This window comes from Phoenix dactylifera, chromosome 12 (genome assembly GCF_051530095.1).
Source record: "Phoenix dactylifera cultivar Ajwa chromosome 12, Ajwa_hap1_PhDact_Kaust_v1.1, whole genome shotgun sequence".
Taxonomy (NCBI): Eukaryota; Viridiplantae; Streptophyta; class Magnoliopsida; order Arecales; family Arecaceae; genus Phoenix; species Phoenix dactylifera.
In genome coordinates this window covers 14,367,715-14,390,621 of record NC_143201.1, presented here as the reverse complement: position 1 = coordinate 14,390,621, position 22,907 = coordinate 14,367,715, and the positions used below count along the sequence as shown (strand labels likewise).

General features: G+C 40.8%; 1 protein-coding gene across 2 annotated transcripts in view; it reads right to left on the bottom strand.

Annotated features, from left to right (window-relative positions):
• The window catches only part of LOC103715323 (phytyl ester synthase 1, chloroplastic-like), a 44,505-nt gene extending 22,060 nt beyond the window's left edge, over positions 1-22,445 (bottom strand). For both annotated transcript variants that reach the window (XM_039129890.3, XM_039129891.3), the window contains exons 1-6: positions 21,884-22,445; positions 21,611-21,662; positions 21,471-21,526; positions 19,674-19,832; positions 19,465-19,569; positions 919-1,025 (exon numbers count right to left, since the gene is read on the bottom strand). In XM_039129890.3, coding sequence (XP_038985818.1) covers positions 919-1,025; positions 19,465-19,569; positions 19,674-19,832; positions 21,471-21,526; positions 21,611-21,662; positions 21,884-22,301 — 897 coding nt within the window. In that variant the 5' untranslated portion in view covers positions 22,302-22,445. The remainder of the gene's footprint in view (positions 1-918; positions 1,026-19,464; positions 19,570-19,673; positions 19,833-21,470; positions 21,527-21,610; positions 21,663-21,883) is intronic.
• Positions 22,446-22,907: the final 462 nt, after the last annotated feature.

Here is a 22,907-nt window from a genome sequence, read left to right as displayed (position 1 = left end):
TAGGCCTTGTATGGCAGTCAAATTCTGTTCAAAATCTAAATATATCAATATAACCCATAATCAATGAGAAAGTTGATGGAAAGAATCCAATCTTGAGCAAGAGGTGTTTAATCATTTTGTAGATGGATTTGATTCTTGTGTGGAACTGCTATCCAACCAGCCCACCTTCTTACTCCTTGATACCTTTTACTTATCTAGATGATCCAGACATCTGGTATTGCTTAGGAAAAATGCATCTTATAGTAATGCAACATTTAACTTGCATCTTGAGAGAATGACTTCATCGACTATTGACTTGGGTATATGTAAAGTCTGGGCCAACCCAATTGACCCACCAACTTGTTTGGGTAGGCCTTGCCCAACCTGCTAGCATGTCAAATTCAGTTTGGTTCAAGGCCAGTTTGACTAAATGATGGAAGTTAATCTGACCCATTGCCACCTCTATAAGAAAGTATTAAAAAAAAATAGAAACCAAAGTAGGAGCACAATATCATGTAACATAAAATTTAGAATATTTTAATCTTGAGATCACATCCATGTGTTGCCCCCATTCATTGCACGTGCTTACTGCTGGTGATAAGTTACTAAAAGTCAATGATAAAAGAGGATCCAATTTCTTTCAATTAGTCAGGTATAGTCTGCTAGAAATAAGATAAACCATAGATGGAAAACAGTTAAATCAAAAAAAAAAAAAGTTGAACAAACAAGTATTCTACAACCTATGTACATTATGTTTGGAATGTATTCAAGTTGTCAAGTTGATTAGGATACCAGAGTATCCTTTGAAAACTATTAACAATAACTAACATAACAAATCTAAATCAAATATTATATAAACTTCATACTGATTAAAGATAATAAACTTCTAAGAGAGCAAGACTATATGTTTGGATATGTAATCTAAGATAATATACTCACAGAAAGACAAGGCGGAATATCAGCAAGGCTCTCTGATAGTCCCCAAGCGGCTTTCTGAAGAGAAAGCACACTTTTTGCATAAGTTGATGACATCCTCATGTGATTGCCTAGAAAACAGTGAAAAATCGTTATTTATAGAAGTAAAATTGCAATGATTGTATGCCTTATGAAATAATTTATCTGTAACATTGGAACCTATGATCTGTATCAATGAAAGCTATTGTTCTAATTCATTTACTATATGGATTTATACACATAATGTTTGTTATGGAAAACATTTATTTAGCAAATTGTATATAAATATTCTTTAAAAAAAATATGCACAATAAAAGCACTTAATTAGCACAACTGCACAAGTATATACAATATGACATAATATTGTATTATTGCAAAGAAAAACATATGTATTGGTTGCTCATATGAACTAGTTTTCCCCTAAAAACAGTTTATTGAAAGAGCCACTAAAAGCTGCTGTTATCATGAGAAAACAAAATGCATATTTTCTAACATGAGCCTGTAATCACACAGCTATCACAGGTTTCCTTAAAAGAAATGAAGCAACCACTAGTTTGTAAGATAGATTATTGACTAAGGCACCCTTCCACATTTTCTTGGAATCTTTTGCTCGAGGCCCAGCTTAGAAGCCCTAAAACAAATTCGATCAAAATGCAAGAGTTTTCTATTGTAATAAAAAAAGAATTTTTTGCATACATACCCTCCTAAATATTGGAATTTGCATGAATACCCTTCCAAAATTGATATTTGCATGTATACCCTCATCAAATACTTGTTTCATATGTATACGCTTGCCATTTAATGCCGTTAAGAAGTTGGCGGTTTAAAATTAAAATAATGAAAATACCATCAATGGATAAACATGCAAAAAGAAACGTTTATAAGGGTAGACATAAAAATAGTAATTTTAGAGGATATTCATGCAATTTCATATATTTAGGAGGGTATACACACAAAAAAATTCTTAGATTTTTGCATAAATACCCTTCTAAATATTAAATTTTGCACGAATGCCCTCCAAATTGATATTTACTTGCCTGCCCTCATAAAACACTATTTTTGTATGAATACTTTTGATATAACGATTCAGTTAACATAATTAGCCAAAATTATATTTATGTAAATTAAAAATTAATTAAAATTATAAAAATATATTTTTATTTCTAAAGTGGAAACAGGTTAACAGATCTCACTGAAAACTAAAACAGGTTAAAATAGAAAAAATAAAATTAGATTTTTTTATATAAGCCCTCATAAATATATGAATTGTATGAATACTCTCACAAAGTATTATTTGCATATATACCCTTATCAAATATTTTTTTTGCACATCTACCTATTAGGGGTATTTCAGTCATTTTTAATTTTAAACTGCAAATTTTTTAACAGCATTAGATGGGATGGGCATACATGTAAGAAAAAAATGGAGGGTATACACGCAAAACAAGTATTTTATAAGGGTATACATGCAAATATCAATTTTCGAAGGGTATTCATGCAAATTTCAATACTTAGAAGGATATGCACACAAAAAATGGATAAAAAAATTGAGATATTTCCCATTCCAGTGTTGTCACAGGCAACCGCCTAAATGGTCCCGTTTAGGTGCCCCAGCAACCCAAATTCCTAGGCGCCTGGCAATTTCCCAAGGTACCAAGCGGTGCAGCTGCCTGAAAACCTAGATGAGAGCTTGAGCAAGTGTTGAGTTGCTTTTTGGCCAATTTCCTATGAAGGTGGCACCTATTTATGATATTATTTATCACTTCAAAAGTTCAAATTCTGACCATGTTTTTTTTCATGGGTACTAATAAGGTTTGAATTGTGTGCATCAAAGTGTTTTAAACATCATAATTAAAAAGTACTTTAAATATGGTTTCATTTTTAGATTATAGCCATCCATGTTAGATATTCCACTTTCCGTCTAATGACAACCCTTCATCCATGTGCCTCATCATAGCTCTAAGCCCCCATATCCCTCTTCATCTCCACTATGAGTGGCACGAGAAAGATGGTTAGGGCAGAACAAGAAAAAAGGAGTGTATAGGGAGAGAAGTTGAAGAGAGTTGCCCACTACCTAGGAAGAATATGATGTTTTTTCATGTGTTCTCTATGAACCAAACATATGTACTTGCGATAATTTAATTATGCAATCATGTATTATGAATTTTCTAGATTTTTTTGACTCGAGATGCCTCCACCGCCTAGGCATTTTGGACAACCTTCACTTTTATAGGTCCCATACAACTATTTTGGACAACCATTACTTGTACAAGCCCCACGCAACTTTGGGCACATCTTACTAGTCAAAACCTAGTACACATCACGACTTGAGACAATTTTGTAAGTGAACCAACCAAGCAAAGTTTGTCGTACTAATCGGTACCATACCAGACCGATACTAAATCCGTACATAGTCTTGTACCATACCAACACTCGATACACCTTGTTGTCTTCTACCGTACCGTGCACCTATACTGAAATAGGATGGTAATGGTACGGGCTCCGGTACCGAGATGGCGAATCTTGCAACCAAGATTTGCTAACCAGTATTGCTTACCATACTTGGATGCAAGGTCTGTCGTACCGCCCCATACCATCCGATACGGAGCGTACCATACCATACCGAAAAGAAACCGATACGAAACATACCTTCAAGACGATACAAGCCCCGTACCGCCCGTATCGAGGCATACCGCCCCATACCGAGGCGTACCGAGGTGCGTACCAGTCCATATCGAAGCATACCAAGATAAAAATTGAGAAAAATGGTTAGAGTGATATAGAGGTGTACCTGGTGTAGAACCAAGTCCGGAAGGAATACCTCAGTGGAATTTTAACTCAGAAACAGAAGAAGAGGGAGAAGAGAAGGAGGAAGAGGAGGAGAATACGTGGGGGGAAAATTTCTTAAACCTTCATTAAGCCCTAATCATGAAAATAGGTCCCTATATATAGGACCAAAATACAAAATTTGCATAAATCCCCTTACACAAAAATAAATCCTAATAAACCCACAAATAACACAAATAACCCACAAATAAGCCCTAAAATGCAAATAAATCTAAAAATAAAAATAAACAAATATGCAAATAAAATGGGGACCTAGCTGATGTCCCCATCAACTCCTCTCGGATGGAAAAAACTCGACCCCGTCGAGTGTAGAGCTGGCTGGCTGTCGTACTGCTCCAGAAGATCAGGGTCAAGGCGCTGTAACTCGACTCGCGAAATCCACGATACATCTGATTCGGGTCGACCTTTCCACCAAACAAGGTAACGTTGGTAGCTTCCTCTCCTGGTAGATATAACCTGCTCATCTAATATATGTTATATGTGTTCTTTGCGTGCATGAAACTGTGGAGGTGGAGGCTCAATAGCAGGTGCTGGATTAGGGTGATCAACAACAGTGGATGTATCAACAAAAGGGTCAGAAGGAATGAATGTTGATTTCTTGTATGGGACCAAATCTTCAATATTAAATGTCGCACTAATCCCATAGTCTTCAGGAAGATCTACAACATAAGCATTCGAACTGATTTTCTTTAGGACTTTGAACGGTCCCGCACTACGAGATTGCAACTTTTTGAACATCCCCGAAGGAAGTCGTTCAGGTCTAATTCTTACCATGATAGAATCGCCTACATTCAATTCTTTATAACGTCTGTGCAAATCAGCAAAGAATTTATATTTTAAGTTATTAGAGTGAATATGTTTGCTGATCTCCTGATGCAATGAATGCAGGTGTGAAGCAAATGATTGTGCAGACTCAGAGACTCTATGTTGATGAGACATGGGAATCAAGTCTATAGGTTGCCTAGGTTTATATCCATTCACCACTTCGAAAGGACTCATGCCTAAGGTCCTATTGACCGAACTATTATATGCAAACTCGGCAGTTGGTAACACAAGATCCCAAGTCCTAGCATGCTCACCTACCAGACATCTTAAAAGATTTTATAGACTTCGGTTGACAACTTCGGTCTGGCCATCAGTTTGGGGATGATAGGCAGAGGAAAATTTTAATTTGGTACCCATCATGTGCCAAAGAGTTTTCCAAAAATAGCTCATAAATTTAACATCCCTATCGGACACAATAGATTTTGGAAGGCCATGGAGTCTAACGACTTCGTCAAAATAGAGTTTCGCAATCCTAGAAGCATCGGAAGTCTTAGAACATGGGAGAAAATGAGCCATTTTAGAGAACCGGTACAAAAATGGAATCGTGTTTGGTCGAGGTACGTGGAAGCCCTAACACAAAATCCATGCTAACATCTTGCCACGGACAATCAGGAACAGGTAGTGGAGTGTAAAGCCCAGTGTTCTGTTTACGTTGTTTGGCTAGTTGACATGTGCGACACTGAGCGACAATTTTGGCCACGTCTCTCTTGAGACTCGGCTAGAAGAAACGTCTTTCCACCATTTCAATGGTTTTATCTCTTCCGAAATGCCCAGACAGTCCTTCAGCGTGTACTTCCCATACTAGAAAATCTCTCAATGAGGTTCGAGGAATACACAATCGGTCGGAGCGAAAGAGATAATCATCTTGTAAAAAGAAATCATCTTGCTCTCTCTCTACTCCATCTCGTAAGGTCAGGTATACATCACTAAAATCGGGACAAGTGGTATATTGTTCCCTGATCCTTTCAAAACCAATTACTTCAGTGCTCATCACGGATAGGAGGAAGATCCGTCGACTGAGCGCATCAGCAGCCTTGTTCTCAACTTTAGCTTTATGTTTCAGCACAAAAGTATAGGCTTGCAGAAATTCAATCCATCGGCCGTGTCGAAGGTTTAGTTTCTTTTGAGAATTGAGATACTTTAAAGCCTCATGGTCTGAATACAGGACAAATTCTTGCGGTAGCAAATAGTGTCGCCAATGTCGCAAAGTTTGCACTACCGCATAGAATTCCTTATCATAGGTGGAATAACGCAACCTGCCGTCACTTAACTTTTTGCTAAAAAACGCGACAGGGTGACCTGCTTGGCTTAACACGCCACCTATGCCAACGCCAGAGGCATCACATGCGATTTCGAATACCTTAGTGAAGTCGGGGAGGCGCAAGACAGGTGCTTCGATCATCCTATGCTTGATATCTTTAAATGCTTGGGATGCCGAATTAGTCCAGATAAAGTCTCATTTCTTCATGCAATCTGTAATGGGAGACATTATCGAACTAAAATTTCTAATGAAGCGACGATAGAAAGTAGCCAGACCATGAAAACTACGTACTTCTGCTACGGTCTTGGGCTCGGGCCAATCGACTATCGCGCTTACTTTTTCTGGATCAGCGGAGACACCCTTGGAAGATACTATGAACCCTAAGAAAGTGACGTGATCAGTCAGGAAGGCACACTTCTTAAGGTTAGCAAAGAAGCTCTCTTTCCGCAGGACATCACAAACCTGCCTTAAGTGTGAGAGATGGAGCTCTTGAGTTTGACTATAGATGAGGATGTCATCAAAATATACAACAACAAATTTATTCAAGAAAGGTCGAAAGATCTGTGTCATCACCCTCATAAACGTACTTGGAGCATTTGTTAATCTGAAAGGCATTACTAACCATTCGTAGAGTCCATCTTTGGTTTTGAATGCAGTTTTCCATTCATCCCCAGGACGAATCCGAATCTGGTGGTACCCACTCTTGAGGTCGATCTTGGAAAAAACTGTAGCACCAGACATATAGTCTAAAAGGTCGTCCAGCCTAGGAATGGAAAAACGATACTTAACCGTGATTTTATTGATAGCACGGTTATCGACGCACATCCTCCAAGAGCCATCTTTCTTGGGAGTGAGGAGTGCAGGTACAGCACAGGGACTCAGACTCTCATGAATATACCCTCGAGTGAAGAGTTCGTCAACTTGACGTTTCAATTCAGTGTGCTCGTTTGGGTTGAGTCTATGATGGGGAAGATTTGGCAATGACGCTCCAGGAATGAGATCAATTATGTGCTGGATATCACGCATTGGAGGGAGTGCATCTGGAAGATCATTTGGGAAAACAGAGTGAAACTCCTCCAACAGAGGAACTACGGCGGCCGGACGCTCGGCATTTGACTCCACATTGATAACTCTAGCCACCAGGGCGAACACAGGTGAGTGGCTTTCGATATCTTTCATTACCTCTTTCGAAGTAATGATGTGAAGTGACTCATCTTTTCGTGGTGTACCACCCTTCTTCTCAGGGTCGGGCTCTCTAGGAGGCAATGAATTCAGTATAATTTTTCGACCCTGGAACATAAAGCTACACGAATTTGACCGACTATGAAGTGTGACGTCCCTATCGTATAACCAAGGTCTTCCTAGAATGACTTGGCCGACGTCCATCGGAAGGCAGTCGCACCAAATCTCGTCTTTATAAGATAGGAATTGAATCGGGACAAGGCATCTTTCCGATACCGAAATGGACGTCTTATCTACCCAGGCTACTTTATATGGATTAGGATGAGGGGTAGATTTCAGGCCAAGGCGAGAAACAACTCCAGATGCAATGGCGTTGATGCAACTCCCGCTATCAAATAAGATTTTGCATGTTTTACCATTAATCCTAATAAGCATGTAAAATAGGGAGGTTCTACGCCAATCTTGTTCAGTCTTTGTTTGGGCTAGTGTACACCTAACCACCTGAAGCCTAGGGTTTTGGTCATTCCGATCAGTGGGCTCATATTGGGATGTAGGCTGGGCAAACTCTAACCCGGTCTGTTCGTCTCCAAAGTCTTCTACAAAATCCTCGATGTTTGGTTCATAGACTTCTTCGACACATTCAGTCTCCTGGGTTCCTGCTTCCAGTTCAGTCATTAAATAAGTCTTGGCATTACATTGGGACGCGATGTGGCCAAACTTTTGGCACCTGAAACACTGGGTTTGGCTTCTTGAGGGCGGGTTGGACCCTAATATGCCTTTTCCTTTATCAGTTGACGTACTTTGAGCAGGCATCGGGAACGGCTTAGTCGGCGTTTGGCTAGAGCTGGGCTGGGTAGGATGGTTGGAGAGTGGTCTGGGTTGCGGGAGATAGCTTTGATTAGGTCGGGCCCCTGGAGGTAAGAACCGAGAGTCGGTACGTCTCACTACAGGAACTCGTATCCACATCTTGAGCCAACTGGTATGCCTGGCCAAGGGTGGTAATCTCTCGGAGGATCAATTCTTTCCGGATCTCTTCGCGGAGTCCTGCCCGAAATCTAGAAAGAGTAACAGTCTCCTCTTCGATTACACCGCACCTCATGTGAAACTCCTCCAATCGTGCAATGTAATCGGCAACAATTGAAGTTCCTTGAGTTAGTTTCTGCCACCTATCCATAAGGCGTTGTCGGTAAGAGAATGGCAGATACTTCTCATTCAGTTTTTCTTTCATATCCTCCCAGGTGGTGATACGTGGAAGCCTTTGGGTCTCACGCCTATGTTCAACGTTATGCCAGTACTAGTGAGCTTGCCTAATAAGCTTCATTTTAGCAAACCGAACTTTCCTATCATCAGTCATATCATACCACTCAAAATAGTTATCCATGGCTGCTCTCCAATCAAGGTACACGCTCGGCTCTAATTGACCAGCAAATGTGGGAGCATCTACTCGGACGGTACGAAGTAGTCGCTCATCAAGATCGCGCTGGTGATCGGGAGGAAGTTGGTTCCTAGGAGGATGGGGAAAAGCTACAGGTGGTGTGGTCAAACCAAACTCGGGATAAGCTGCGATTGGGGTTGACGGTTCAGGAGTCCTAGGGTGTTGCACTAGAGCACGGATCTCCCGTTTGAACTCATCTTGATCAGCTCGTAATGCAGCTAATTGTTCCAAAATATCTTGTAAAACTCTAGGGTCCATGGTGGATAAAGGGGTCTGAGAGTCCGTGAGGAGGTACTCTCTACCACTACGGATTGGCATGCAGGGACTACTCTAATTGGTGATATAATATGCAATGTTACTAATGAACCCTAACTGACCAAATGCAATGCAGGACAACCTACTAATGCAATCTACTATGAATTCGGAAATCAGCAAATTTTCACAAAAGTAACTTAAAATTAAATATTACTAATTTGTACGTTGGTTATTTCAGAATTAAAGTAGAAAATTAGTCACTATAAGAAATTAGGTTGCAAGCACGTTTTACGGTCATTTAAAGTCCGAAAGTAATCTGATCTATGGATGTTGAGACTATCCTGTCGCTAGGGTGTGCTAATTTAATATCTAGATTTATAGGATGAATAGGACGGGTGTGGGAATATATGTTTAAGGTTGCAAAATATGACAGGAAAGTAAGTTTTCAATTATGGCTGTCATGCAAGAGAACTAGAACACAATTAGATAAACAAACCCAAAGGAGGAAGAACCTATTACCTATGGTGAATGCAGTCGACCAGAAACGTCCGTGGTAGAGTCTCGAGCATGAAATCAGTACCGGGCGAAGTTAGCTGGAGCCGTGAACCTGCTGCTGCAGCAGAAAGGCCTTTTGGACTTCTAGATGGGCTGAAGAAGATGCTGGATCGGCCTATAACAGGACCTGTGGCTGAATGAGTTTGGGCTCGGGCCCACAGTTGAGAAAAGGGCCGGCGGCCTTGTGGGTTTGGGGTTCAGACCAGAGCAGATGGACCTGTTGTTTGGTTGGGCCCGTGCAATGTGAGTGGGATGGGCCAAAGGCTTGTGGAGCTCTGTGGCTCGGGTAAGGTTTGATGGGGTGTGTGGGCGGACGGGAGAGAGGGCAGATCGTGGCGGCGGTGAGGAGGAGGCGGCTGAAGAGAAGGGGGGTAGGAAGGCGGCGGCGCTCGGTGGCGATTGCAAAGGCTGCAAGACGGAGGTGGATGGCGGTCGCGGCGCGGAGACGTCGCTGCGTGTGGATGGCGGAGGAAGATGGGAGCGGCGCTGCGAGAAGATGGCGCACGAAGGAAGCACTCGGGTTCGGGAGGTGGGGGAAGAATGCCGGCTATCAGCAGCGTCGCAGCTGGTCCGGACGGCGCTGTGGTTGGCCGCGGGAAGGAGGCGCCTCGGTTGGTGGTGTCGCGGTTCGGTAACGGTGTGCGGACGCGGTCGGCGTAGGAGGTGCGGCTCGGCGACAATGGGGGATGGCGTGGCGGCGCGGCGTGGGCTCGGATGACGGAGGAGAAGGCGAAGGCGGCAGAGAGCAGCACAGCGGAGGCGGTGGCAATGGCGTCGGCGGCGGAAACCCTTAGGGTTTCCCTTCGACAGAAACAGAGGTAAGAATCTTTTTTTTTTTGGACACGTGCAGGTCACGTGATCCGACGGATTTTTTTTTTTTTGAACCTTAACGGGTTCGGGTTATCGGGTTCGGGTTTCGAATGAGACCCGCTCCGATAACTGTGAAACTCAGCACGTGCAGATCACGTGCCAATTTTTTTTTTTTGGGGGGGGACCCGGGTTACCGGGTTGTGGGTAACGGATTTAGAACCTACCCGTTACCGTGACTTCTTCTTCAACCTCCCGATCGATTCGGGAGGGCATTCCGATTGCTTCGGCGATGGTTGCGGAGCAGCCGAACGGAACGGCGACGGAGCTCGCAGCCGGGGCTCCGTGGTCGGCGGCGACAGGCGGCGGCCGGTCTTGGTGGCGGCCGGGATTCCCCTGTGCGCGGTGGTCGGCGGGTGCGTCGACAGTGCCGAGGGACAAGGCCGAAAATAGATCGGCGACACTCTTCTTCTTTCCGGCAGCAGGAGTCACTCGTGGCCCTTCGACACGCTCCGGTGTCCGTGGTCGAGGTACGGCGTAGAGCTCGTGCGCCCACAGGAATCCGGGGATCCGGCGACGCTCGGCCATACACCAGCTGATGGTGGGGTCGGTTGCAGGCACGGGCGGAGGGCCAGAGGCGGCGTTGCAGGAAGGGGTCCGGCGGATTTGATGGAAATAGGGGGTTGCGGCAGGGAGGGGCACGGTGGAACTGCTCGGCCACGGGGAAGATTTCCTTTTTTTTTAACACTGACAGAGGGAAAGAAGAGGGAACCGAGAGAAGCCCGGTGACCCAGGGGTTGTTCCCCTCTGTCCCTTCTGGTGAGAACCGAGAGAACGAAAGATCTTTTTTTTTTTTTTTTGCTCTCAGTTTGGAAGAAATAGCCGGGAGATGGAAGTGCCCGACACAGTCTTCTCTATTTCACAGGAAGGCTCGGACGATCTGGATCGGACTTTGGCAGCAGGGGCAAAGTCTCTTGCTCTGATACTAAGTTGGTGTAGAACCAAGTCCGGAAGGAATACCTCAGTGGAATTTTAACTCAGAAACAGAAGAAGAGGGAGAAGAGAAGGAGGACAAGGAGGAGAGGAAGGAGAAGAGAAGAAGAGAGGAGGAGAATACGTGGGGGGAAAATTTCTTAAACCTTCATTAAGCCCTAATCATGAAAATAGGTCCCTATATATAGGACCAAAATACACAATTTGCATAAATCCTCTTACACAGAAATAAATCCTAATAAACCCACAAATAACACAAATAACCCACAAATAAGCCCTAAAATGCAAATAAACCCAGAAATAAAAATAAACAAATATGCAAATAAAATGGGGACCTAGCTGATGTCCCCATCAGTACCATACCGAACCGATAAGGTACCGATACAGTATCTGTTACTGAATTGCGGGCCTTTCTCATATGTTAACGATGTGGTATAACATGGTTGATAGATATAGTGTTGAACACACTATAACAATACAATAAGTTTTTACACCCATCCATGGTACCACTTGAAATCAAGTAATATGGATCATTAGAACATGGTACCAAGCATGATGGTCTTGCTTGATTTTGACTAGTTTGAATAAGTTCTGCTCATATACCAAACCAAACCTTGATACCTAATCAATATGGTGTGCCCCGATATGGTAAACCTGTAGCACCTTAAACCAACTTGTATTGTCCTATATCAACCCCGCACCATCCTCCTACTACTCAGTACGTCTTTTCTTTTGTTTTTTCTTTTTTTTGATATTTTCTAATTTAAACTAGCAAGATACCAGCCTGTTGTGAAATCTGACCTTCGTACATAGTATGTATCATACTACTATGACTGGGACAAGCCCATATGTCAGTATCATTGGTTGCAAGTGCATATAATAAAATCTGGAAAAAATGATGTATAGGAATCTCATTTCAGTTCATGGTACCTTTCATAGTGTCCTAAGTTTTGAATATCTTCTTGGTTGTGAGCAAATAGGGTGTGGCAGTGTGCGAAGAAGAGAAATGGAATAGTGCCATATGTGATGATTTGTGGCCTGTTGTGAATGCGCATTCTAAGCAACTGTTCATTAGTTGCTGATTATTTTCATACTTTTTCTGATGTTTGTTCCTCAAGCTACATGATATTAAAGCAAGGAATTATTTTTCCAAGATCTCATCACTGATTACTAAAGATACATTATGTGTGCATTCAATATAAATCTCAATTATCAAAGTCAGCAGCAAAATGAACATCTAATTGTCAAGTTGAGTTTCATGTAAATATTACCAAAACATCATAGTCCAATCACTGCAGTCTATAGAAGGGTTAGAAATATTTGATTTAAAAATAGGGCGGCTCACTGCATAAAGCTCCTACCACTGCAGGGTCTGGAAAGGATTAGATGCACGCAGCCTTACTCCAGCGTGCGAAAAGGCTGTTTCCATGTTTCAAATTCGTGATCTCTAGGCCGCAATGGAGCAACCTTAACATTGTACCAAAGGTCACCCTTTGTTAGTGATATTACTATTGCATTCCAAATCAAGAGTAATATATCAAGTTGGATGCCAAAATCCTCACCTATTTGTTTTCTCCCTCTATTTTGGTCAGCTTTAGCCAAAATCAACATTCCTGAACCACTTTGGATCAATAAACAATATCAAAGGCTTGGATTTTTTGTAGAAATAATGGGCAACTACTATTATGGACTGAACAATTACAAACCAAAGAAGTAGGCTATAGAAGAAATCTTGAACATGAGAATATCCTAAGGATCTTTTCCATAACCTGGAAAGCAGTAGCACCATAGAATTTGTTTATTCCACTCATTTTTAAGATAATGCAACGATTACTACTCCATTTTGGCAAGGACAATCTTTAAAGATTCCCTCCTCGTTGTATGGCGGGAAAAGTTACCTAAGTAATAGGTGTTTATGTGAGGGCTCATGTGGCCGTATGTTTACTCCCATGTCAGCTATGTACTGAGTAGGTCTTAGGTACTTATACAGGGCCAAAAAATCCAAATAATACCTTCTAGCTAGCTTTTTTGGATGAGGTCTTAGGTCGTTACACTTGGTATTAAAGCAGGCCCAATCCATAGCTCATGTGGACTAGAAAACACTCTAGCACAAGCCCATTTGGATTGACTATGAGCTACTCATGCCGTTTATGATTGGATTTGAATAAATTTAAACACTTAGCTTGGCGAGAATGCCAGAGCTTAGATGGAGGGTGGGGGGAGTATGTGAGGATCCATACAGGCATGTGCTTAGTGCCATATCAGCTATACACTGATAGATCTTGGATACTTCTACAAGGTCAAGGAATCCAAATAATACTTTCCAACTAGTTTTTTTGGATGAGGTCCTGGATCGTTACAGTTTAATAGTACTAGTAATTCACATTAGGTCTTAGTTTAGCAAACCACTTAAATAGGCTAATTTAAGCATTATATTTTTGTTTCTAAATTTCATGGTTGGTAAGCCTTAGCATAGTTCACCATGACTTCTTGATGCCCTGGGAGATGCATCTTATGGGACTCAATTAACCACTTAAATAGGCTAATTTAAGCGTTCTATTTTTGTTTCTAAATGTCATGGTGCATAAGTCTTGGCATAGTTCACCATGACTTCTTGATGCCTTGGGAGATGCATCTTATGGGACTCAATTACCCGTTAGAGATCTTATTCATTGATTAAGTCTTTGATTTATGGTCTATGTTTGACAAACTGCTATCAAAATTCAACCACCCTAGCAAAAAATATTTTTAAAAAGCACAATAGATTGCTACAATCTAGAGCAATATCTGCCAAACCGGGCCGAACCGTCCGGTTTGGGCAGTATCGAGCCGATCCGGTGCAACACCGGGCCGGTTCACCTTATGAATTTGGTTCTGGCCCCATACCGGCTGGAACCCCTATCGAGCCAGCCGAAACACCGATCCCTTACCGGCCGGAACCGGACGGTAAGTGTTCGAACCGGCCGGTAAGTGTTCGAACCGGCCGGTAAGTGTTCGAACCGGACGGTAAGTGTTCGAACCGGACGGTAAGTGTTCGAATCGGCCGAAACCGGACGGTAAGCATTCGAACCAGCCGGTAAGTGTTCGAACCGGACGGTAAGTGTTCGAACCGGACGGTAAGTGTTCGAACCGGTCGGAACCGATCAGTTCGGTGTAGACTCTATGTGAACCGGTCGATTCGGTGTAGACTCGGTGCGAACCGGTTGATTTGGTGTAGACTCGGTGCGAACCGGTTGATTTGCACCGAGTCAACCTAGTTCCTAACTGGGTTGTTACTGTGGAGCCACCTGATGCTTTTAAAGCCCTAACCGCAAAAAATTTGTAGCGCTCTCTCAACCGCTTCTCCTTCCCAAACAATCAAAAAAAAATCACCGATTCAGCAGCTCAGAAGGAAGATCTAAGTCTAAATCAAGTGTGCTTCTTCTTTTCTATCTCATTTTCTCAATTTTTTTTTGCACTTGAAAAAATAGCTCGAAAATTACAAAGTAAAGAGAGATCATACCAAAATTTTTGATTTAAGCTTGAGTTTATTATATGTTGTAGATCTATGGATGATCTACACGATGACATAAAAAATTTTAATTTTGAATTATATATAATTTTTAAAAATTAAAAATATATTAATTTTTTAAAATTAATAAAAATTTAAAAAAATGTAAAATCAGAAACGTATTTAGGGGCATACAACCTACTGTCCATAAAAATTTGGTGTCCATTTATTCAAGTTTCGATGCGATCATGCACATAGTGCTTACGCCTAAATTTAAAAAAATTGAGAAATAAATAGCCTTTGATGCATGTCCAAGAGCCTAAAAAAATATATGTAGCATACATTGTTGGATTATACATGAATCTAAGCTAAAATTAATTTTTTAAAATATCAATATTAAAATATTATTTTTAAAATTTAAAAAATAATTAGAAATATATAAATAATACCAAAAATTATAAAAAAAATTAGTAGGATGTATTATATAATTCAGAAGTAATTTTTGAGATAGAAATCATATTTTTCTGAATTTATGATATTTAAATATATTTTTAAATTTAAAAATTATTAAAATTATATAAATAAAAAAAATAAAAAATTAGCATTATGTATTAGATAAATCAGATGTATTTTTTAAGATAAAAAAATTATCTTCATCGTAACAAAATTTTGCTAATTTTAATTAATTAATAAACTGATGTACTTGATAAACTTGTAGGAATGGAGCCATCAGGCAAAATGAAGCGAGAGTTCAAGGAAGAAGGGGTAACCAAGTTGAAGCAGCATATAGTTGGTGGTTATCCCGACGTATCTACAAGAGCAAGTGGCCCACATATGGACTAACGGCCATATGTGATGGTTAGATTGGTCCTACCAGGTGGAGCATCAACTATATTGTGATACGAAAATTTTCTTCCACAAGTTGCTTGATGCTTCTGATTAGGTGTACGACGTTGCTTACATCCTCAAACTGATGGAGGAGATGATTGATCAGGGAGGAAAGGAGAATGTCGTGCAGGTCATCACTAATAATGGGCCATAATATAAGACCGTCGGAGAGATCTTGGAGCGGCGGTCACATATTTTATGAATCCCATGTGCAACATATGGTATCGACTTCATGTTGATGGACATTGTGAAAATTCGTAGGGTACAGCAGACAGTGGAGACAGCCCAAACCATCACCAGGTATATTTATAACCATACTTGGGTCCTTTCACTAATGAGGTATGTGAGAGAGATCTTGAGACTAGAAGTCGCACGGTTTGCTACCAACTACATTGCACTTGATAGCCTTCTTGAGAAGAAAGCAGCCCTACATCAGATATTTGTCAATCTCGAGTGGCAGAAAAGTAGATATGCAAAGGTCGGCACTGAAGGGAGTAGTATCAAAGACTTGGTGACAAGGCAGACATTCTAGTAGCAGGCCACTATAATAGTGAAGGCTATCAGACCATTGTATGAAGTGTTTCGGATCGTGGACAGCGAGAGGTACCCCCAGATCCCCAGACGGGCTTCATGTATCACATGATAGAGAGGGCAAAGACTCAGATCATCGAGGTAGATCCAACGCAAGCCCAGAAGTACATCGGCATCATTGAGCGACAGTGGGACTACCAGATAGGTAAGAACTTGCATCTAGCAAGTAAGCAAGAATATTAAAAATTAGACTACTCCGCCCTTATAAAATTTTACTTAGACGATAACGAACTCTATATGCAGTATACTACCTGAACCCTCGGTTCTAGTACAGCATACTTGGAATCGATATGGATGATGAACTTCTAACCACTCTGCGTAATGTGATTTATAAGATGGAGCCAGATCCAGAAGTTGTAGCCCTAGTCTAGAAGAGGTAAGTTAACTTAAGTAACATGTGTAAGTTAACTGGTATCTTATATTATTAACATAGTACAACACAGTTTTTTTCATAAACCAAAATATTTAGAGAGGACAATGACAGCTTTGAAGTCTCGGCAGCTATCGTAAGTAAGAAAAGTATGAATCCAGATATGTTACACATCAGGAGAACATTTATCTGGCGTTAGATAGTTATTAATATGGTACTATTTTATATATAATTTTCTACAATATTTTTGTAGCTGAATGGTGGATTCATTTTGGGTTGTCCGCAGCAAACCATAAGCGGCTAGCTATTCGGATCCTCTCCCAAATGGTCTTCTCGAGTAGTTGTAAGCTCAACTGGTCCACCTTCGTCCTCATCCACAGCAAATAAAAAAACTGTTTGACACAGAAGCGCCTCAACAACCTTGTATATGTTCACTACAATCTGAGGTTGAGGCTAAAATGTATTCAGAAGAAAGTGGAGCTCATGTACACCGATCTGATCCATAGTGCTTTCGTTGATGATGAGGATGATCCTACTTTTGTTGATGATGAGGACGATCCTATGATTGGATGGCTTGTGGGCCAGCAGCAGGAGCCGAAGCTTGATGAGCAAGGATCGCCTCCACGACTGGTAGCCAGCAAGGCTAAGATCGATGCAAGGCTAAGATCGATGCAAGGCAATGGGTTAAGCACAATATTCCACACATCCTTCCAACTGATAAGCCGCAGCCACAGGAGAGTCAATCACTGCATGACTCCTTATCTGAGACATTTTCTCAAAGATATGATCGAAAGATACTTAGACGAGACCACTACGCTACCCGATCGACTCGATCAGTAGGGCGACATACATCCTCCAAGGATAGCGAGGCAGAGAGAAGCACGAAGAGTAAGAAGGTAGTTGCCTAGCACACCAAAAAAAATAAAAGGCACCTACAATCCCAATGGAGAGTATCGAGGAGAAGTCAGCTCACTCAAATTTAGAGATCAGGAGCAGCAGTTCTAGTGGTCATGGATCTGCTAGCCAGAGGAGTAAAGGACAGGAGACCGCCGTTTATGAGACATGGCTGTAAGGTGGTCTTCGATTCACCAGTAGGTTTTAGTTTATGCATGCTACACAAAATAGGGACCATAGTATACGATCTGGTAGAGCCCACAAGGATACGATTGCACATGGGAGACGAGTTCCTCAGGAGAATATGATATAGCTGCAGATGACCTCGCGCGTAGAGTAGGATCCATAGATGTATCAGGTTTTGAGTCGTATACTGAATCTTATTATCCACAGCCACAAATAGCCTATGATTCATATGGATATGAATATAGATATTGTGCGTTTGAGGTATTTTTCGGTGGCTATTATCCTAGCAGTCTGAAGCATCTTACGGGTCAAATTTTGCTGCAGGTATATTCGGATGGGCCCATCCAATGCCGTATTATCAACCAGAGGACATCTCTCAAAGCTAGAACTTCAGCGAAAGATCCAAAAGTACTTATACCCCAGCACGCGTTTCTTTTAGGATGAACGTACAAGACTACAACGTCGATTGATTAGATAGGTGGGTTAATGTGCTTCTTAACTATGCTGATAATTCGGATATCTATGAGAACCATCGCCACTCGACCCGATTTTAGATATTGGTATGTATGTTGTACTTTACATGCATGTAATTGAATATATTATTTTATAATTTTTACGTCACTACTCAATTTGAAAATAGTTTATGTTGTTCCTTGTAGCATGCAATATCTCACTAATTAAAGCTCAATAAGTAAAGGTGGAATTTGAGTAAAGCTGCTCCACATTTGGATAGTTCCAGGTTTTAAAATGCCTCTTTGCTGGTTCATCTGCCTCATCTTCCCTCCCAAATTGATCTTAGAATTAGCTCTTCTAATTGATCCTGCTCAAGCTGACTTACATTGGGAAATTTCATTGCTTCTTTCTCTACAATTCTCAGGAGTTTATTTTGCATTTTGAGACTTTCAGGGGTACAGAGTTTGTTCCATCTATCCATGTTGTGCAGGATTTGATTGTTTCACCTACAATTTGTTCCAGAATCATTTAAGTCCTTCATTTGAGGTCCTGCAAGTCAGTGAATTTTAGATATAACTTTTATATTTGCGGAGCATTTTGAGTTCACATTTTTATTTCATTAGGATTTTGGTTTCCCTTTCTCTGTTCCTCATATATTTTGCTCATTTGAACTGCCGGCGATCAGTTTCTAACTTCTCAGGAACCCACAAAGTCCTACACTTCTGGCGCTTATAAAATCAACAGGCTATCACTTGAAGGTACTGGGATATAACATGTATCAGGATACATCAATATTCACCAAATCACAATATTGCTATCCTTTGAATTTCATTGAATATTCTTGGCTCGTATTCTATTATGCCACTGCTTGTTTTTTTTGCTCCATTTCATTTTGGGACTATGACTAATTTGAGCTTCAGTTTCCTTGAGGCAATGCTCATTTTCTCTAACTTCTTGTTCTGTTGCATATCAAACTCATTCTGCAAAATGAGTGCCAAAGTGATCCATCAAATTTTGGAGGCATTTGCAAATTTTGACTTGAAGTTAACCTTATGGTATAAACATGCATACTATTATAGAAGAACCACACAGAAATTGCAATATCGACCAATTCACATTCCACTAACTAGCATCGAAACTTCAAGGGTAAAATATCTGCCTTATTAGCCCTCAACAATTACAAGATTCTAAATGAGATAAAGAATACAGAGAAATTCTAAGCTTATATGACTAAGCATAAGAAAAGTAAAACAAAGTATTCAACAGAAGAGAAATGCTAAAAATGGTTAGATCGATAATAGCTTAAGGAAACATAAAATATGCTCCTTTAGACAAATAATGACACTGGTTAATTAATTGACAAAAAAGACGTTCAAACCATTAAGTCACTAGACCCGATATATATATATATAAACTCGTGAATCCGGAAAAATTAAGTTCTCATTATTGAAAAATGCACAAAGCAATACTAGAAGGTAAAGCAAATGGATGACACAAACCTGTAATAAAATTAAGGAAATATGGAATGTTTATATGGAGTGGTTCAGGCACAACATCCAGGAAAACTGAGAGAGAATGCAGCTGAGACTTGCAGAAAGATGTTGCTGCAAGATGAGAACATGAATTTAAAAAAGAACATAAGGGAACCATATAGATAATTTAATGACAACAACCATGTAAAATATGCAAAAAGAAATTGTAATCAGACCTGGGTTAGCCAATATCAATATCAAATCAATATTGGGGTTGCGTGCTGCAACTGCAAGAGCAATGCATGCACCAATTGATTCACCAACAAGATATATTGGCTTGTTTGGTGAGCAAGATTTTTCTGATTTGACTGTCCTTTCTACAAAATCAACCAGGCCTGAACATAAGGACAAGTGAACACTTCATTAGCGATCTTCCTTTTTTCCCTTTTCCTCTGAAGAGAATACTACTAGAACAAATTAATGAAACAGAGTGCAGAAAAGAAACAAATGCAACCAATCCTAAGAGTCATCTCAACAATAGGTGATCCAGTCCTTGAATCTTATTTTGCCGTTCCTCCCAAGACAAAGGCTCACAATGTGTATCAACAATGCCCACAGTAGTTGGGGCTTAGCATGATACAACATTATGCTGCATAATGTGCTGAACCTGGCACGCACAAAGCATGGAAAGACACCTGATTGTCATGGACTAACAGTCTCACCATGTCATGGCAAGCATGGACATACACAAGGGAGTGTAGTGGAGTGCAAATTAACTAAGGGATGGGTCTTGGAATAGATGCAAAAGGAAATTTTACAACTTCTGCTGTTTTTTAAAAGGAATTAGGCTTTAGGGCTTGTGAGATTATGGGATTTTTCTTGAGCTGCCCCATGTTTTTGTGAAAAGTTTTCTATGTTTTGTACCTCTGTAAATAGATGAGGGATTCTGCTTGGCCAATAATACTATACAACACTAGAAAAAGTTCCATCAACTGCCAATTACAAGTGGGTTTGCCCAAAAAAAAGGAATAAATACCAAAAAGGCGCTCTTTTTAGCTTCACTAAAATATAAAATTCCCTATTTGGTGTTGCTTTATTTAGGTGCCAAAAAAATTCCAGGCTAAATAAATCTGAGTATGTGGATTTTATTCAGGTTTGTTATGAAATAAACAGGGTCTTCACGTATTGCATTACCTGAAATGCATTTCATGTATGTATTTCACATATGTATGCCTAAGTGTTCTAAGTTGAGAATGAAGTGGTACTTCGCTCAACTTAAACCGGACCTCAGCATTTATTCTCTGACTGAGCAAGCTGCTTCTACAATCCCATTAGTAAAGGAAGCAAAACACTCTGGAATGCACCAAAACCACTCCAAACTATGTGACTACCCTGAACCAAACTAGAAATATTATGCAACCACCTCAAACAACCCAGAAATATTCAACCGTCCTTTTAGCTACTTAGTCATTTGAATCCATTTAGCTGCAAAAAACTATATAAATGCTTAAGGATTGGATATTGTGTTTTGATGGCCATTTAACTATCTTAGTGATCTTGACATGTGCCAAAACGCATGGTTGAATTCCCAAAGTGACATCATGGCATTTGAGTCTAGGACTGATCTCATAGGCAGGCTGTTCTTACCAACTCAATTATGAGTTGGAGGGCAACATCACAACTAGCCATCAGTCTTACAAATTTCCTTTGTAAACTAATCTTGAACCAAACAAATAACATGATATGACCTATATTTGGTACAGTACCTAAGCATTCTTCACCTAGCAGGCTAGCTGCTAGCACTTAAAGAATATTGATAACCAATTCAGAATTAGATTAAGAACAAATGACCAATTCGGAATTAGATTAAGGCCAAGTAGCAAACTTCAACTTTCAAAAATCTATCTTTCAACAGCCAAAACAAAACCTGTTCCATGCACTTTTAATAGCTAAAGAAGAATTCTGCATTGCAATAATATATTCTTCATTTTGAACTAAAAAAACAAATTTATGAGAGAGATTGAGGGCGAGACCTTCGAATGGCGTCCGATCCATTACTGGAATATGCAGGCACCAGATATCAAATACCCTGTAGCCAAAGACCGATGCATCAATCAGATACAGACATTTTCATTGAAAAAAAAAACAAGAAGATAAAGAACTTGAAGCCTACTTCCCCAATCTCTGGTGATGCCGAATTAGTCCAAGCCCAACTCCATCAATTCCTAAAGAAATTAGTAATAATAAAATCAACCCCACCATTAGTTTTAAGAAGAAAATATAGAGAGAAATGAGAAATTACGAGGGAAAAAAAAGGAAAAATCAAACAAAAAGAAAGCGAAAAAGCACAACTTATTTTGGAGTAAAACAAGAAGAAGAACACAAAAAGGACTATACGGTGACATGGAAAAGAATTGGGGGGTCAAAGATGAAATGGAGCACAAACCGGGCAAGAAGAGCAGCAAAGGAGAGCCCTTCTCACGAGAACCACACTCAAGCGGCGAGAACCACCGTGGTGGGCCGCCGTCCGGCCGGACCAGATCCCTGGACCAATCGATGTAATCCCTCACGCCGCGCGGCTCGATCTCCGACTCGTCCAGGAGCTTCGGTACCGCCCCGGCCACCTCCGGAGGGCCACCGGCGGTCCCCTGGCGGTCGGTGATGGCCGGAGCCGGCTCCATTTTTGAGGTCACCGCCGCGGGCGCCGGCCGCAGGTTGCGGGAGAAGGCGTGGAATCTTGGGAGATGCGGCGGCGGCGGCGGCGAGCGGCGGCGAGGCGCGTTTGCCGGGGCGGAGAAGGTGGTGGCGGAAGCCATTTGTGCACGCGCGCTATTGGTCACTGGAAGTAGTCTGGAACCCACCATTTGAGAGGGAACCGTTCGCTCTTCGATGGGATTTTTCTCGTGGTCTACCGGTCTGTGACCGACGTCTGAATAACGTGGGATTCTATGGAACCCAATTATAATACCAATCAGGGATTTGTAGACATAATTGGTGTCCGGACCAATGTCTGCATGCAACGTGGTTTAATTTTTTCTTTTGTACAATTCTGGGCTCTGATTGCTGGAGTTTTATTTGCTTGGATAAAGGCAAGGTTCACCCGTCCAATGAGGGATATGAGTTAGCTCGCCGTTTCTGTGACGAGATATACGGATCCTACCTTAAAAGTATCACGTCAAGGATGACATGGCTATGATGCACAGGGAAGAAGTCGGCGTCATGTTAGAAAAAAATAATTAAAAAAAAATAAAAATCATTTTGAGTTTTAAAGTAAATTATATTACATCCAAAAAAATCCATATTTTCTCCCTAAAATCCTTATCATCTAAGGCTTTAATTTATAATAATAAAATATTAATCAAACCGTTAATTTTAAATTAAATCTAAACGCATGTTAGAACAAAATTTTAAAATAAATAAAATAACTTTGAGCAACATAATAGCTACCAAGGACATGAAAAACTATAGAC